This window comes from Coptis chinensis, chromosome 3 (genome assembly GCF_015680905.1).
Source record: "Coptis chinensis isolate HL-2020 chromosome 3, ASM1568090v1, whole genome shotgun sequence".
Taxonomy (NCBI): Eukaryota; Viridiplantae; Streptophyta; class Magnoliopsida; order Ranunculales; family Ranunculaceae; genus Coptis; species Coptis chinensis.
In genome coordinates this window covers 87,684,170-87,699,982 of record NC_141458.1, presented here as the reverse complement: position 1 = coordinate 87,699,982, position 15,813 = coordinate 87,684,170, and the positions used below count along the sequence as shown (strand labels likewise).

At 41.9% G+C, this 15,813-nt stretch overlaps 2 protein-coding genes across 2 annotated transcripts; both read left to right on the top strand.

Annotated features, from left to right (window-relative positions):
- Positions 1-323: 323 nt before the first annotated feature.
- Positions 324-1,307, top strand: LOC147511408 (uncharacterized). The gene has a single exon (XM_086598452.1). The coding sequence runs from the start codon at positions 324-326 to the stop codon at positions 1,305-1,307; it is 984 nt and encodes a 327-aa protein (XP_086454578.1).
- A 2,417-nt stretch (positions 1,308-3,724) lies between these two features.
- On the top strand, positions 3,725-4,114 carry LOC147511407 (uncharacterized). Its single transcript, XM_086598450.1, has one exon. It carries the CDS (start codon positions 3,725-3,727, stop codon positions 4,112-4,114), a length of 390 nt encoding a protein of 129 aa, XP_086454576.1.
- The last annotated feature ends 11,699 nt before the right edge of the window (positions 4,115-15,813 follow it).

Sequence of the window (15,813 nt, the reverse complement as noted above, 5' to 3'; positions counted from 1 at the left end):
AGGAGCGAAAACCGCAGTACCTGCGGGTAGTGAAGTGGAAGTGCAAAGTGAGGAACTTCCTCAGGAAGCCTGGGGTGAACCACGCAGGAGGCATTACCATGGAAATGGTGCAGGCGATGATCGAAAGAGACAGAGAGGACAACCGTGCGGTGGAAAAGGAGAAACATGGCGTGGCCAAGAAGGTGGTGGACAGCCTGAAACAGAATCCACTTGCTGATTCAGTCTGGAATTCAGAGCTACCCAAAAGGATCACGCAGCCGCGGTTTGAGAGGTACGACGGGAAAGGAGATCGAGCGGACCATTTGCATCACTTCCAGTAGTAGATGCCGCTGTGGCAAGAAGCAAAGTATGATGGCCTCCGTTGTATGATGTTCCCTGCTAGTTTGAAAGGAGGAGCATCCAACTGGTACTATCGGTTGGCGTCGCGGAGTATACAAAGGTTCGAGGAGTTGGAGCAAGCTTTTGTGAATCACTTCATCCATCAGAAGAAGAGGGTGGTAGACATAGCAGATCTCTTTAATGTCAAGCAGAAGTCCACGGAGACACTCAGAGACTTCTTGTGCAGATTCAAGGAAGAGACCCTGAGGGTGGAGAGTTTGGATGAGCGCACCGCGGTCATAGCATTCCAACATGGACTGAAGCAGGGAACCAGGGTGCATGAATCAGTATCAAAGATTGAAGTTACCACTTTGCATGCTTTGTACTTGAAGGTAGAGAGGTACATCCGATACGAGGACATTTTGCGGAGAAATAGTAAGGAACCTAAGAAACCCGACAATTCAGTGCACGCCATGGCCGAGGAGGATAGGAGAGACAGAGACAGGGTCGTAGCACGTGACGGAGGAACCTACAGGGGGGAGACACAGAGAGCAGAGAGGGGTAGGGACCAAGCCCGAAGGGAATACAGGGAGAGAAAACCTTACCGCGAGATAGACTTGACTCCACTGAACAAGCCGTTGGAGGAAATCCTGCCCCTGATCAAGGGACATCGACATTACGAAGAACCGCGGAGCTCGCCTAAGGAGATAGAGGGAAAGTCGTTTTGTGCATACCATCAGGTTAGGAATCATGCTACCAATAAATGTTATGCTTTACAATGGTTAGTAGAGAGAATGATTGGGAGAGGACAACTAAAGGAACATGTCAAGGAAGTTCAACCGATCAAAAGGATTCCTGCCGCGGCCAGAATCCTAGGCACGATAAATGTTATATTTAGCGGAGAAACACTGGGGAAGAATGCCCATAGGGATAAGGTGAGGAGGACAGCCAGTCTGCAACAGATAAACGAAGTTGTGAGCAGTCCGTGACCAATTCCAGGAAGTAGCAGAGGAAAGGACAGGATAGAGTTTACTCCAAAGGATCTGGAGTCAGTGAGCTCGCCGCACGAAGATGCGCTGGTGATTACCAATGGGGAATTACATGGTGAAGAGGGTGCTACTAGACTGCGGAAGTTCAGTGGATTTGCTGTTTCAGAGTACGATGGAAGAAATGGGAATATAAAAGGAGCAGATGAAGCCTCCACGGACTAACTTGTTCGGGTTCAACGTCAACATGACTGAGCCATTGGGGGAGCTAGTACTGCCGGTGATCGCGGGGCTGGTGACTATTTTCACCAAGTTTATGGTAGTGGACACTAACTCGCAATACAACGGGATCCTGGGAAGAAAATGGATTCATGAGATGAAGGCAATTCCCTCCACTTATTACCTGGTGATCCGCTTCCCGACGAATGGGGGAATGTACGAGATAAAGGGTGATCAGGTCGCGACTCAGAACCTCTGCCAGGTAACAGCGAAGGGTCTTGTGCGCGCACCCGGTAAGGGGACGCTGGAGATAGGGGACAGTCTAGCATAGCAATTACAGATCGCGGCCGAAGAAAAGAGGTCACTCGTCGGGGGCAAGACAATGGACGAGATTGAGGTTGTGAGCATCGGAGTGGCCGTGGAGGAGAGGTTTGTGAATGTGGGGGCAAGTTTGTCATCAGAGGGTTGGAAGGCAAAACTGATTGCCTTGTTGGCTGAGAACAACAATGTATTTGTATGGACAATCGAGGATTTGGTGGGTTTGGACCCGGAGTTTGCGTGTCACAGATTACACATGCGGGAAGGGGCCCGCCCAGTCCAGGAGAAAATGAGGAGCATGAAACCATAGTATGTGCAAGGAATTCGGGAGGAGGTAAAGAAACTGAAGGATGCGGGTATCATCCGCGAATGCAAGTTCACTGAATGGCTGTCGAATGTGGTAGCAGTGCCTAAAAAGAACAGGAAAGTAAGAATGTGTGTGGATTTCACAAACATCAACAAGGAGTGTCCAAAGGATTGTTACCCCATACCGCGGATAGATGAGTTGGTGGACCAAACTGCAGAGTATAAGTTCTTTTCATTCATGGACGCGTCAATGGGCTACAATCAGGTGGTGATGTACGGTTCGGACCAAGAAAAAACGGCGTTCATAGTGGAAGGGGGAACATACTGTTACACCAAGATGCCTTTTGGTTTGAAGAATGCAGGGGCAACATTTCAGAGAGTGGGAGAGAAGATGTTCGAGGCTAAAATCAAAAAGAAGATGGAGATCTACATAGATAACATGGTAGAGAAGAGTATAACTGAAGAGGAGCATTTGGAGGGGCTGAGAGAGACATTCACCATATTGCGAGGACACAAGCTGATGTTGAACCCAGAGAATGAAGTGCACATTTGGGGTAACATCCGAAAAATTCCTGGGGTATATAGTCACATATTGCGGCATAGAAGCAAACCCAAATCAGATTAGGGCTTTACTAGAAATGTCGTCCCCGCAGAATGTGAAGAAAGTTCTGAGGCTGGCTGGTAGGGTCGCGGTGCTTAATAGATTTATATCCCAAGTCATCAGACAAGTGTCGGCCATTGTACCTACTGTTAAGAAGGACGAGTGACTTCTAGTGGACCAAGGCATGTGAAAGGGCGTTCCAGGAGTTGAAAGAATATTTGGGCAAGGCCCCGATCCTGTCGCGGCCAGGACAGGGGGAGAAGCTGTACTTATATCTGGGGGTGTCGGAGTGTGCGATTAGTTCAGTGTTGATAAGGATGGTGGGAAAGACAGAGAGGTCGGTGTACTTCCAAAGAAAAACAATGTTGGACGCCGAAACGAGGTAGAGTAGGATTGAAAAGTATGCCCTGGCACTGGTCTTCTCAGTGCTGAAGTTGAAACCATACTTCAATGCTCATTTTTTGGTAGTAGTGACTAACTTGCCACTCAAGCAAGCATTGAGGGCCGAGAAGTCAGGAAGAATGTTGAAGTGGGCCGTGCTGCTCAGCTCTTATGAGATCAAGTACCAAGCTAGAACCGCAGAGAAGGCCCAAGCGATGGTGGAATTCCTAGCCGAGTTTCTAGTCGAGGACCCCACCTAGGGAGAAGAGATGGTTATGGAATAGGAGACGGACCAAAATCATGACCCCTTAGATCCGTGGGACATGCGGAATGGTTGGACGATATTTCGCGGATGGATCAGCTACAGATACTGGGAACGGAATTGGGGTGGTGCTGGCCACCCCTGAGAACACTAGCCTAGAGTTGTCAATGAAACTGGGTTTTGCGGCTTCGAACAACGAGTTTGAGTATGAGGCAGTGATAGCAGTGGATGGATTTAGCCAAGGATTTGGGTGTGTGCAAATTGACAGTGTATTCAGATTCTAATTTGGTAATATGTCAAGTCAATGGAGGATTTGTGGCGCGGTGCCCTCGGATGGCCAAATATCTAGAGGTGGTACAGAAAAAGGCAGGAAAGTTTGAGAAGATCAGCTTTGCTCATCTAGGCAGGGGGGAGAATAGGCACGCCGACGCCTTGGCGTACGTTGCCGCGGTACTCCCTGGGACAAAGGGTAGATCTATTGAAGTCAGGGTGCTGAGCAAACCAAGCACCGCAGAGGACAAGGATGTGTGCCTAACTACGGAACAAGAGCATGGATGGATGGAACCCATCAAAAGTTACTTATCGGGGATAGATACAGGGGACAAAGGTGAGAGAAGGAGAATGGAACAGAGGTCAAGGAGATACATTTTGACAGATGGAGAGTTATATCGGCGGAGCGTCAGCGGACCACTTTTGAGATGCTTGGGGCCGCAGAAAGCATAAGAGGTGTTAGGAGAGGCTCACGAAGGGGATTGTGGAAGCCACTCGGCAGGAAAGACGATGGCCCACCGGTTGCTATCTCAAGGGTACTTCTGGCCCCACATGAAGAGAGATGCGACTGAGTATTCCAAGAGGTGCCGAAAATGTCAGACCTTTGCACCGCTGATACATTCGCCTGCAGAACCATTACACAAGGTATTTAGTCCGTGGCCATTCGCTATGTGGGCGTTGGATGTCGTCGGGCCCCTGCCTATGGCCAGTAGCAAAAGTAGGTTTATGCTGGCCGCGACGGACTATTTTACGAAGTGGGTTGAGGGTGTGTGGCCCTACAGCAGGTGAAAGAGGAACAGGTGAGAAAGTTTTTGTGGGAGAATATAATATGCCGGTTTGGGATATCACACACCATCATCGCGGACAACGGTACTCAATTCACGGGGGGAAAAGTGAAAGCCTTCCTCCAAGCCTACAAAGTGAAGCAAGGGTTTTCTGCCCCGTAAAATCCCAATGGGAATAGTCAGGCAGAGTCTTCCAACAAGTTTATCATGGATAATTTAAAGAAAAAGCTAGAGGAGCGCAAGGGGTGCTGTGCAGACGAGTTAAATCATGTATTGTGGGCGTATCGCACAACGCTGCGGACATCTACAAGAGAATCCCCTTTTGCAATGGCCTACGGAATGGAGGCAGTGATCCCGGTGGAAATGATGGCTCCGACGACTAGAACCAAAGCGGTGGAGGCAGGAGTGAATGAGAAAATTCTGGTTGAGGAACTGAACCTAACAGAGGAGAGGAGAGACACTACGCGCATCCAATTAGAAGAGTATCACAGTAGATTGCAGAGACAGTATAACAAACGGGTGAGGCCGCGGACATTTCATGTTGGAGATCTGGTGCTTCGGAGGGTGACCCCAGCCACCAAGGAGAAGACAAACAGGAAGTTGGGACCCAACTGGGAGGGACCTTACACTGTGGTGGAGGCAGGGATGTCCGGGACCTACAGCTGCTACAGACACCCCAAAGGGAGAACATCAAGCAGCCGTGGAACAAACATCCGGATGCTAGGGTCCTCCTCCATCGCCTCAGTAGCTTCATACACATCTATAAGGGAGAATGACACACCGGTCTGGATGGCGACCTTCGGGGCCAGAGCAGGAGAAGGCACCGCAGAGTCGGAAGGGGCAGTGGCCGATGGTTGGTCGGGGAGAAGACGTCCAGCTGCGGTGATGGATTCTAGTTGCTGCTTCAGCTCCCTGGCTATCATTTTAGAAGCCAAGGCTTTGAAATGTTCCGCTGCATCCTTTAGTGATTGTTCAAGATCTCTCTATCGCTCCAACTGGGAAGTGACGCCAGCCACATAATCTTGAAGCACTTGTTCTGCACATTGGAGCTCTTTGTGGTGCTTGATGGTGGTAAGACAGGCCTCATCTCTCTCTGCCTCCGTTTTAGCATACTTGGCCTTCTATCCTTCTGGCCCGTGGATTTCCGCCTTCACCGTTTCGAGGGCATCCAGGGTGTTGGTGAGACCGCGGATAACATAGCCCACATCAAGGCTCAGCTGGAAAAGGAAAAAAGGGAAAAGGGGGGGGGGGGGGGACATACCCTCTCCCATCCAGTGTATATTGCAGCCCTGTGGGAGGCAAAGGAGCCGGAGTCCCCATAAGCTTGGTCCCGCGGGAGATGGGAGCTGAAAAATAGGGAGACGGCTACCGCAGGATTGTCCAGCGCGGAGTCCCTGGTGGTGATGTCACGGTCCCTAGCCTTGAATTGAGGGTGCCAGAGTTCAACTGGCCCCGTAGGCAGGGGATCGAGGGGGACGACCTCTTTCCTAGGATGGCATAAGGTGGCTATCGGCCGTGGTGAAGTTGACCGAGAGGTAGTGGACTTGGAGGTGGAGGCGGTGGTCTTGGCCTTCTTGGCGTGAGGACCCTTGGTTCGCAGTGTTGGAGGGGGCCTCACCCTCAGAATCACTCTCCCAAAGCTTAAGTTTGGAGACGTCCATGTCAGCAGTAGGAGCAAAGTCGTCCTCCCAGTCAGCTATGGAAGAATAGGATCGGGGAGCAGGGTCTGGAATGGGCGCTGGAGAACCAAAGGGGCCTTCCGAGTCTGGGAAGTCGCGGCCTTACGTGCAAGAGCTTGACTATGGGAGATTTTGGAGGTAAACCCAAAAGACCGATGGACCGGGCGCTTTTGTCGCCGGCTTTTTGGGGGAGAGAGTTTGGGTTTCCTCTCTTTAGGAGGCAGAAGAAGGTACAAAGGACCGCTGTACTTTCCGATATCTTTGAGGGAAGGGTCTAGGAGGAGCGGGCTGCCCTTGTCGGGGTCAATGCCAAGGATGTCGCACTGGCTCTCTCCTTGGCTGCGGAGTCTGTCAAAAATTTCAGAGGAAACGCCGGTGTATACTTGGGAGTGTGAGTCTGGGGCCCAACCTGAAACATAGAAGAATAAACTGGTTAAGAAAGGCATCACATCAATGGCAACACAACAGCTAACTAGACTCACCGCGATCAATGAAATGGGAGTGTCTAAGAGACAGCTCTGGAGGGAGATCCGTGGAGTGTAAATTCTCAGACACGTATAGAAGGTAGTGGTGCCACACCTTGTCAGATGTGATGACACGGATAACAAAGGACTTTTTTTGAGGGCGCACGCAGAACGATTGGTATCCTACACTCCCCAGTTTGGTGCTCTTCATTATGAAATAATGAGCCGTGATATCGTGCAAGCCAATCCGCGGGGTATTCGTTCTGTTGTAATAGTTGGCGGCATACATGATGTGCCAGAAGTTGCCAATGCCTTGACACGGCGGGATGTTGAAGTGGTTGCAGACTTTAACGTCAAGTAGGGATAGGGGAAAGCGGAGTCCAGCGGCGATTTGACCCACCGTAGCCACTAAATAGCCTGGCCGCGGCAGAACAAGGTGAGGAAAATGGGTGACTCTTGGTACATGTTCTAACACCACGTCTCTTGGGATGCCATTTATGGCTTGGACGGCGGCCAAGTTAGGCCTCCGATAATGAGAAGGCTGGGGAGGAAGTGTTGAGGGACTCCCTGAGGTAGAAAGGGTAGCGGAGGAGCGAGTAGGATCCGAAGAAGGGGACTCCGACTGGTCCGCGGTGGATCCAGACGGTTCAGAATAGGTCGGTGGAGTCAGCAGATCTGGAGGTTGAAGCCCTAGATCTGGAAGATCTGGTAGCGGAGGAGCCACCAGAATGGGAGTCCGACATGGCGATGACAGGTGGGTAATGGAAAGTCAGGTTGGGGGTCGCAAAGAACACACGATAGCAAAGGAGTTGAACGGAGTAGGGGGGGAATAAACGAGTTTAGCAAAATAAAAGGCACCTATAAACGAAAAAAGAAAAGAGGAAAGTACGAACCTGTTGAAGGATAAGCTAAACCCGACGGTGATCGACGGTGGAGCGAAAGCAAGAGAGAGGGAAGGCTCGCCGGAAGGAAAGGAAGGAAGGAAAGGGAGAGCATGGGGGCTAGAGAAAATGAGGAACATGTGTGAGGAACTGGAGAGGTTGTGTTAAGTGGAGAGGAAAGGTTGGAAGTGAGGAAGACAAAAGGGGAGCAAAGAGAGTTTTATTTTGGGCGGGATTTGAAGAGGCAGGGGTAGAAGTGTAAAAAGCATGGAAAAGGGCCACACAGGAAGAGACGCGTGTTCGCACGGAGCTCGATGAAACAAGGGCGGTGGCGCGTGTGAGGAGAGGCACGTGCTACGAGACACGTGTTCGATGTCCCAAGGTTCAAAACGAGCGTGGGAACAGGGATGTCAGATGAAATGATGCTTCAGGAGTGAGTGACAGGACCTAGGATGGGACAACACGTCAAGGGGATAGTCGGCGAGTCTCGGCCCGCGGACCCAAGTGGATCCGAGGGCCGAGAGGGGGCATCTGTGTTAGCCTATTTTATGACATCCGAGGTGGCATGCCCGTCGGCCCGAAGTAGGATAAGAGAGCAGAGGCGCGAAGCACCAGATTGTGTCCAAGGCACCCTAAGAGGGACAAGGCCGTACAGGGGCATGTGAGAAAAGTGTGGTCGTAGTCAAAGAAGAGGCAACTTAATGGAAAAGAAATGGGGGTACAGTAGAAAGGTAGCGGAACCCTAAGAAGGCAGGTGTGCCAAGGTGGACCAAAGGATGGGAGGGAGAGCAACGGATAGGGAGGAAGGAGGGATGATATAAAAAGGAACAGTAGAGAAGAAAGAAGAGAGAAGAAAAGAGAGAGAGAGAGAGGGGGGCTCGAAGACATTGGGTCTTAGAGGTTGTAACTTGTGTTCATACAAAGGGTATATTCTCCTTTAATAACCAAGGTGACATAAACATTCCATCTTTGGAATATAATATTATCCATCTTGTTATAATGCTAAAAAACTGAACTATCCAAAAGATTCTTACTAATCTTTAAGGCTTTTATTTCTGTTTTAAGGTTATTAACCTCATACTGTAAATCAAGAAAATTAGTAATACGAGAATTACCCTTAAAATGAAGAGTATTAGGAAGTCTCATATTATTAAAAGAACCAAGATTTTGTAAAGTCATAAAGTTCTGAAGATAATTAAGATTATGGGTCTTATCTTGTGAATTAATCTTAAATTTTCTTATCTTCAAAAGATTACTATAGTCCTGTGGTATAGTAGAACACTGACTAGTCTTATGACCATAATAATCGCATTTATGACAAAAACGAAGAGCTTTAGCTTTAGGTATAAGTCTCTTCCAGTGCTGTTTCTCTTTAAGACTTTTTGGTTGTTTATAATTCTTAAATTTATTATCAGTCTTTTTGACTAATATGTCCAGTTTTTTAGGTGGTTTCACCTTTTCAATATTATCCTTTAGATTTAAAGGTGTTATTGGAGGATGAACAAACGAAATCTTCTTGTTCTCAGTAAAATGTTTTTTTATCACATTCTAAAACTCCAATATAATTATCAACAAGTCCATAATTTTTTTTAACATGAGATTTTACTGTGATATTTGGTAAATCTCTCTTTACCCAGATTGAGTGGGTAAATAGTTATTAACCTGAGAAATAGGTTTTACCCTATTATTGCCTACAGGAGTTAAGGTATATTTTTCAATAGTAATATTATTTTTTACTTCAGAAATTACTGGTTGAGAAATTATCTTTTCCTGTACTTGATTATGTTTTACCTCTTTATTAGGTAAAATAATTTCTTTATTAATTAAAGTATTATTATGATTATTAGGTAACTCAATTTTTACCTTGGCCATAAGCCTAGCCTGTTGTTTGGCTTTTAAATAATCACTAATAACTTTATTTAGAGTTGCACGCTCAATTTTGCCATTCAAAATTTTATGATTCTGATACTAAAGACAAAACCATTTTGCAAGAGTAGTATGATTCTTCTAATGATAATCATAATAATCATCATAAGGTCAAATCATAGGTTTCAATTCAATAGGAGTAAAATATTTACTCAACTTTTCATGTTTTAATTTATAAAATTGATTTGTTTCATAAAAGGTGTAATCCATTAAAAAAAAAAAATCCATCTCTGACGCTGTGGGAGATTCTCTAGCTTTCTGCGTATAAATACCATGTGGTATTTGTTGATTAGAGATACGAATCTTTTCTACAGATTGATTATACTGAGATAAAGATTCAGGTTCTAAAACTGAATTCCTAGAATATTGTGGTATGGAGATCTTATAAGAGGATCTCGAAGACAAACTTCTACTAACAAAAGGTTTCTTAAAGTTTAATATAACTTCACCTTCTGTAGATTGAATTATCTGATCTAAATCATTATTAATAATTGGTTGTGGTTGAACAGTGCCCATTTCTGCAAATCCATGAATCAGGAAATCGAATATCACTCCAAGGAATCATCATGGGTGTTGCTACACTATAAGTTAAAAGATTTGTATCAATTAACACAGTTTTACCGGGTGTAGATTTATTCCATGCATTAGGAGTTAAAGTTTGTAACACCTTATAGTGAATTCTGTATATAATTCCAATCACCTCAGATCCAGGTAAAAAGTTATAACCTTTAGCCTGAATTTGTAATGATAAAGAATCATAAAGATTTCTATCCGATAAAGATAAACTTAAATTAGGATAGACATTAAAATAGACTGGTCCATGACAAAGACTAGTCTCTACTGCTCCCATGAGGGACGATAAATAGTCGAGACACCTAGCATCTCTAAGAGTTGCTTGAATACAAGCATTCATACCCAAAAGGGTCAAAGGTCTAAAGGCAACCTGTATTAATCCTACATGAATGAATTTATAATTTTTCACATAAGGATATAAATCACGAGGACTTAAAAGATGCAAATTATTACTCATGGAATGTAAACTAATAGTTTGTTCCATAGTTTTTATAGCAATTTTACTAGTCAATATTTCAATCCAGTTACCATATCTATATATGGTTTTGGGATCAATATTAAGAATCGTCCATTTATTCATTTTGTCCTGTGTGTCGAGATCATACTCGATTAATTATGTGTTCTTAATTGAACTCAGATCATCATTTGATAAATGTGCCATGGGTGTTGAGGTGTTAGTGCAAAACAAGTAGAGTATAATGAATTATAATCATACTAAACAGTATTAAAACTACTCATGATGCAGTCATTGATACATCCTCTTCTTCTCCAAATATTATAAACAGTACAATCAAAATCAAGTCTTTAAAGTTTATATTACGTAAAACCACATCTATCAACACTTTACGGGGAGCAAACGGCCTAAACGCATTTCCTGCTAAATGGCACTGCATATACCCTACGCGACTTGGGTGACGTCCCAGAGTTACCAATATAAACATAAAGAAATAATAATGACCAATTGCTTATGCAAATAGTCTTATATCAACAAGAATGAAATTAAGTTATCCTAACTTCATCTCTAACAAGATACTATTTATAATACTGGAAAGGAAGAGTCAACAATATTTTAGGATCCAGGCGGACATTCTTGTGGTTGAAAAACCGAACCTTTAGCAAGTAGTCCTAAAGAGTAACCCTCATGCCTTTTTCCTTAATCATACTTATATCTCTTACATACATCTTTTCTTAGGAAATAAAACAATTAAATATAATTGTAAGACATTTCCTCACCATTAAGCACTAACCTCAAATTAAGCTGTCATGTCTCTGATAACTTGGAATATTGATGCTAAATCTGACTATCAGATTTATCACACTTTACAGGAGATGCTCATGTATGCAAGTGTTTGCAAAGCCCATGGTAATACAGACGCAGATATCTATAGATTTATTACCCATGGTTTTGTTGGTACTTTAAAGGTTGGTGGGATAATATTCTCACTAATGAGCAAAGATCTAAAATCTTTAACTCTACCAAGATGGAGTTTAGTTCAGAAGCTAACCAAGAGTTAGCTATATCAGATGTTGTTTATACTTTATGTCTGTCTATTGTCCATTATTTCATGGGACCGGAAGGCATGAGTGCTGAGAAGAATAGAAAACTTCTCCAAAATCTAAGATGTCCTACTCTATCTTATTTTAGATGATATAAGGATGTCTTCTTAGCCAAAGTGCTTCAATTACATGATGATAATAGTGAGCATTGGAAATCTAAGTTTATTGATGATCTTCCTAACTTTTTTGTAGAAAAGTTTAGAAAAAAGCTTAGATATTTAAATAGAGGATCTAATATTTCTTATGAGTCTTATATATATGGGAGTCTCATTAATCAGGTCATTCAAAAAGGTCTTAGCCTTTGTAATGATCTAAAGCTACAGCATCAGCTTAAAAAGCAAAATCTTTCGGGTAAGAAATAATTAGGAGAATTTTCTGAGCAATTGGCTTATGATATTCCTCCTGAGAGGAAGAAGAAGATTTCTTCTAAAAAAATCCAGAAACCCTACAAGAGAAAATATTCTTGAAAGAATAAAAAGAATTTCAATAAAAATTGGAAACCTAATTAGGAGTTTTATAATAATCCACACAACAAAAGTAATGTTACTTGTTTGAAATGTGAAAAGGTTGGTCATTATGCCAACAGGTGTTAGACCAAACAGAAACTTAATAATTTAGAGATTGATGAAGATATTAAATTACAATTAAGTAAAATTTTACTTAACACTCGTTCTTCTGAATCAGATAATGGATCTGATGATCCTTATTCTAGTTCTTCTGTTAATGATACACCATGTCAGTGTAACATGTTGCAAGCAAAATGTGATAGCATGGAAGTTATCTTACAGATGAATGGGTTGACTATTAATGTCTTAACCCATGATCAGCAAATTGTTTTGGATCTTATAGATTCCATTACTAACCCTGATACTAAGCTAAAGTTAATTAAAACTTGCTTCAAAGCAGTGAAGGATAATATTGTTGATCATTCTGAAGGTTACAATCTTGAAGAGGTTTTTGATCGCCTAGGAAAAAATAAACCTAGTTCTTCAAAATCTCTAGTTACTCAGGACCTGAATCTTAACAAGGAGATTCTTCAATTAAAACAAAGAGTGTTTCATATTGAGAAACACCAATTCAAGGAAGTTATTACATAAAAGTCAGACAATGACTTCCAACACTGCAATTTTATATCCTCTACATTTTCTAGGAAATGGAATATTTTTATAACTTTGATTATTAACAAAGAATATATTCTTACTGATTATATTGCTTTAGTTGATAGTGGTGCAGATATGAATTGCATCCAAGAAGGATTAATTCCTCAAAAATATTTTGAAACTACTACTAAAACTATGACCAGTGCTAGTGGTAGTAAAATAGCTTTTCAGCATAAACTTACTAAGGTCACTATTAGTAAGAATGAGGTGAATATACCTCTATCATTCTTATTAATTAAAAATTTTACCTAGCAAAGTATACTGGGAACCACTTTCTTAAATACCATTATGCCTATTAATAAAATTAATAATTATGGTATTTACACTAACTTTGAGAATCACCCTTTGGTTTTTGAATTTATCTCCTTTTCTTTGCAGGACATGGCGAGCCAAGATTGTGAAATATAATTCACAAACAGATGTTCTTATAAGTACCCAAATATTTTGGAAACAACATACTTTTCATTATTATTCAGAGAATATTTCTCCAGGATTATATCCTGTGCATCTAAGACATAATTTAATGTCTTCTACATAATCTAGAATGCTCCAATTTGGTTCATTGGAGAATCCATTATATGGACAACATACAGAGCAACCACCAGTGGCCTCTGAATCGTTTAAGGATACTGCTGATGTTGAAATTATCAACATCTTTAAGGACAATTTAGGCCTCCCTAACTGGGATTATTCCCAGGAGTCTGTTAGTCAACCTGACAACTCCAACAAGGGTAAAACCTTGGAGACTGATTATATCAGCACCATTGCGAGTTCTTCGCATAATCTTTCTAGAAAGTCTAACTGTACTAGTAAAAGAAAAGTATGATTTGATGATCTAGAGTTACCTTACGTCCATGATAACAGACATAAGTTCTTTACACATCAAAAGCTTAACAGCTTTCAGAAGTCCATTTTGGATAATGTTATCAATTCTTTTGATCAGAATAATAAGAGGAGTCTTTTCTAGATCCTCAAGATTACTGCTTAATAATTTAACAAGATTAACCATAATTCAATCAAGACTTGCACTGACTTCAAGTATAATAAAGTCAGTGAGTTAAAGAGAGCCCTTGATTGTGTGTCTTGGAGTACTCTCTCCAAAGACTTTTCAGAATCCTTTTGGAATAAAGCCAAAATTTCCCTTCCAGCACCTTTGCCAGAATTAATCCAAAATCTCCCTCCTTCACATTTTCAGAAATGGATTAATAATTGGAATTCAATAGTTTTGGGAACTTGTCCTTTAATTGTTAAAGGTATTGCCCATATCACTGAAGGCACCCATAGTATGCATCCAAGTCTTCATATCCTTTTTCCTGCCACATTTTGGCAATATTTTCATCCTGGAGATATGTATTTAATTGATGAATTATTAGAGATGGGATTTATTAAATCCTTCACTATCAACACAGAGGTTTCTTTGGAAGCAGGAACTAATAATAGAACATTCCTGACTATTCCGTTGGTTCAAGCCATAGAAAATACTATGATGAAATGGCATGGAACTGTTTACTATAAATTTACCACAGCTTGCCCTGAATATACAGAATATGAAACTTATCCTTCAGTATATTTGGTCCGAATCCACAAACAGAGACCTTTTGATATATCAAAAGCTCTTACTCTTTTGGAATCTAAGGAGAAATTTTATACTATTACAACATAAGACATAATCAGAGAAATGGCCGAAATTCGTGTTATTGGTCTTCATCAGATTAAGTGGTTTATCAGACATAATTTAATACAAAAGTATCCAAAGTTCACTATTTTGTTTGAATCTGATAGATTCTTAATCCTTATAGAATCTTTGGACAATTCTAATAGAACCAAATTTTATAAACAATTCAGCAGAACCAGTTCTTTGGATCTTAGCCCATTTGCTAGGGAAATGTTATAGCTTATTAATGAAGAGGGATCCTATGAGTACCTTAATCATCTCGGGTACCTTTCCTCTGAGTCAGAACCAGAAGATGTGGATAATGATATCCTTATCCAAGTTGTTGAGAATCTACGTACCCAACTTGGCACTCCTGAACATAATGACAGACATTATGACCCATGATAAGGACCAGAAACAGAATCAGCATTATTTTGCTTTGGATTCTTATCCTTACAGCTGGAAAGACAATGCTTTATCTAAGTGGAACCCTTGCTTTTCCCCAAAGTCAAAAGTTAAGCATTATAAGGATTCCTATCCTTTCAAGACAGAAGTAAAAGAAAAGTATGCCTTGTCATGGTGGCCCAGTCGACTGCGACTCTTTTAGCACACGTAGCTACTTCCTGTGTGGACTCCAAATTATATTTTGAGTTCCGACTAGTATAAAAGGGATACCTCACCCTTGTTGAGGAATATCTTTCAATTTTATCTTTTATTTTAACTTTCAATTCTCTTTGTGTGCTCTCACTTTCCCCCCTGTAACATAAACATCCATCTATATAAATAAAAGTTCAGTTTGTTTACAATTGTTCTTGCTGCTGACTGATCACTTCTGCATTAATCAGGTGTTTTACCTGATCTCTTTATTTGTTTGAACTAGATTAATATATATATATATATATATATATACAACCTAATATGTGCTTAAACATTTACAACGTGTTTCTATACCACCCCCAAACAGAATCATGCTTTCTCCCCAAAGTTTGGAATGAAAATAAAGGATAGAGAGTACTATAGAAAAGTGCTTGTAAATGGGAGCACCTGAAAAAGAAGGTTAATATATAATAATATAAAGAAATAAAAACATATGCAACTCCTATATGAGTTCCACCCGTTATGGGGATAACATGAAATAATAAATAGTGTTTAGGACATAAGCGGACTCTAACGTAAATAAAATAATACCATACGTTCACAAATCAAGCATGCGCCTATCATGGCTCCTATCGGATTAGCTTCTGAAATTTTGTGAAATAGTTAATTTCACGTAATTAAGGTACCTAATTACATTATGCATCCCAATTAAATCAAGATTTCGATATTTATACATGCAATTTTAATACGTGAACGTACAATGTGCTAAAATTAAATATACCACCCCCAAATAATTTGCGAGAAGGGGGTTCATGAAATAATTCAATGGCACAATTAAATTATATAACTAACTAATTTTTATGATTTTTAACATTT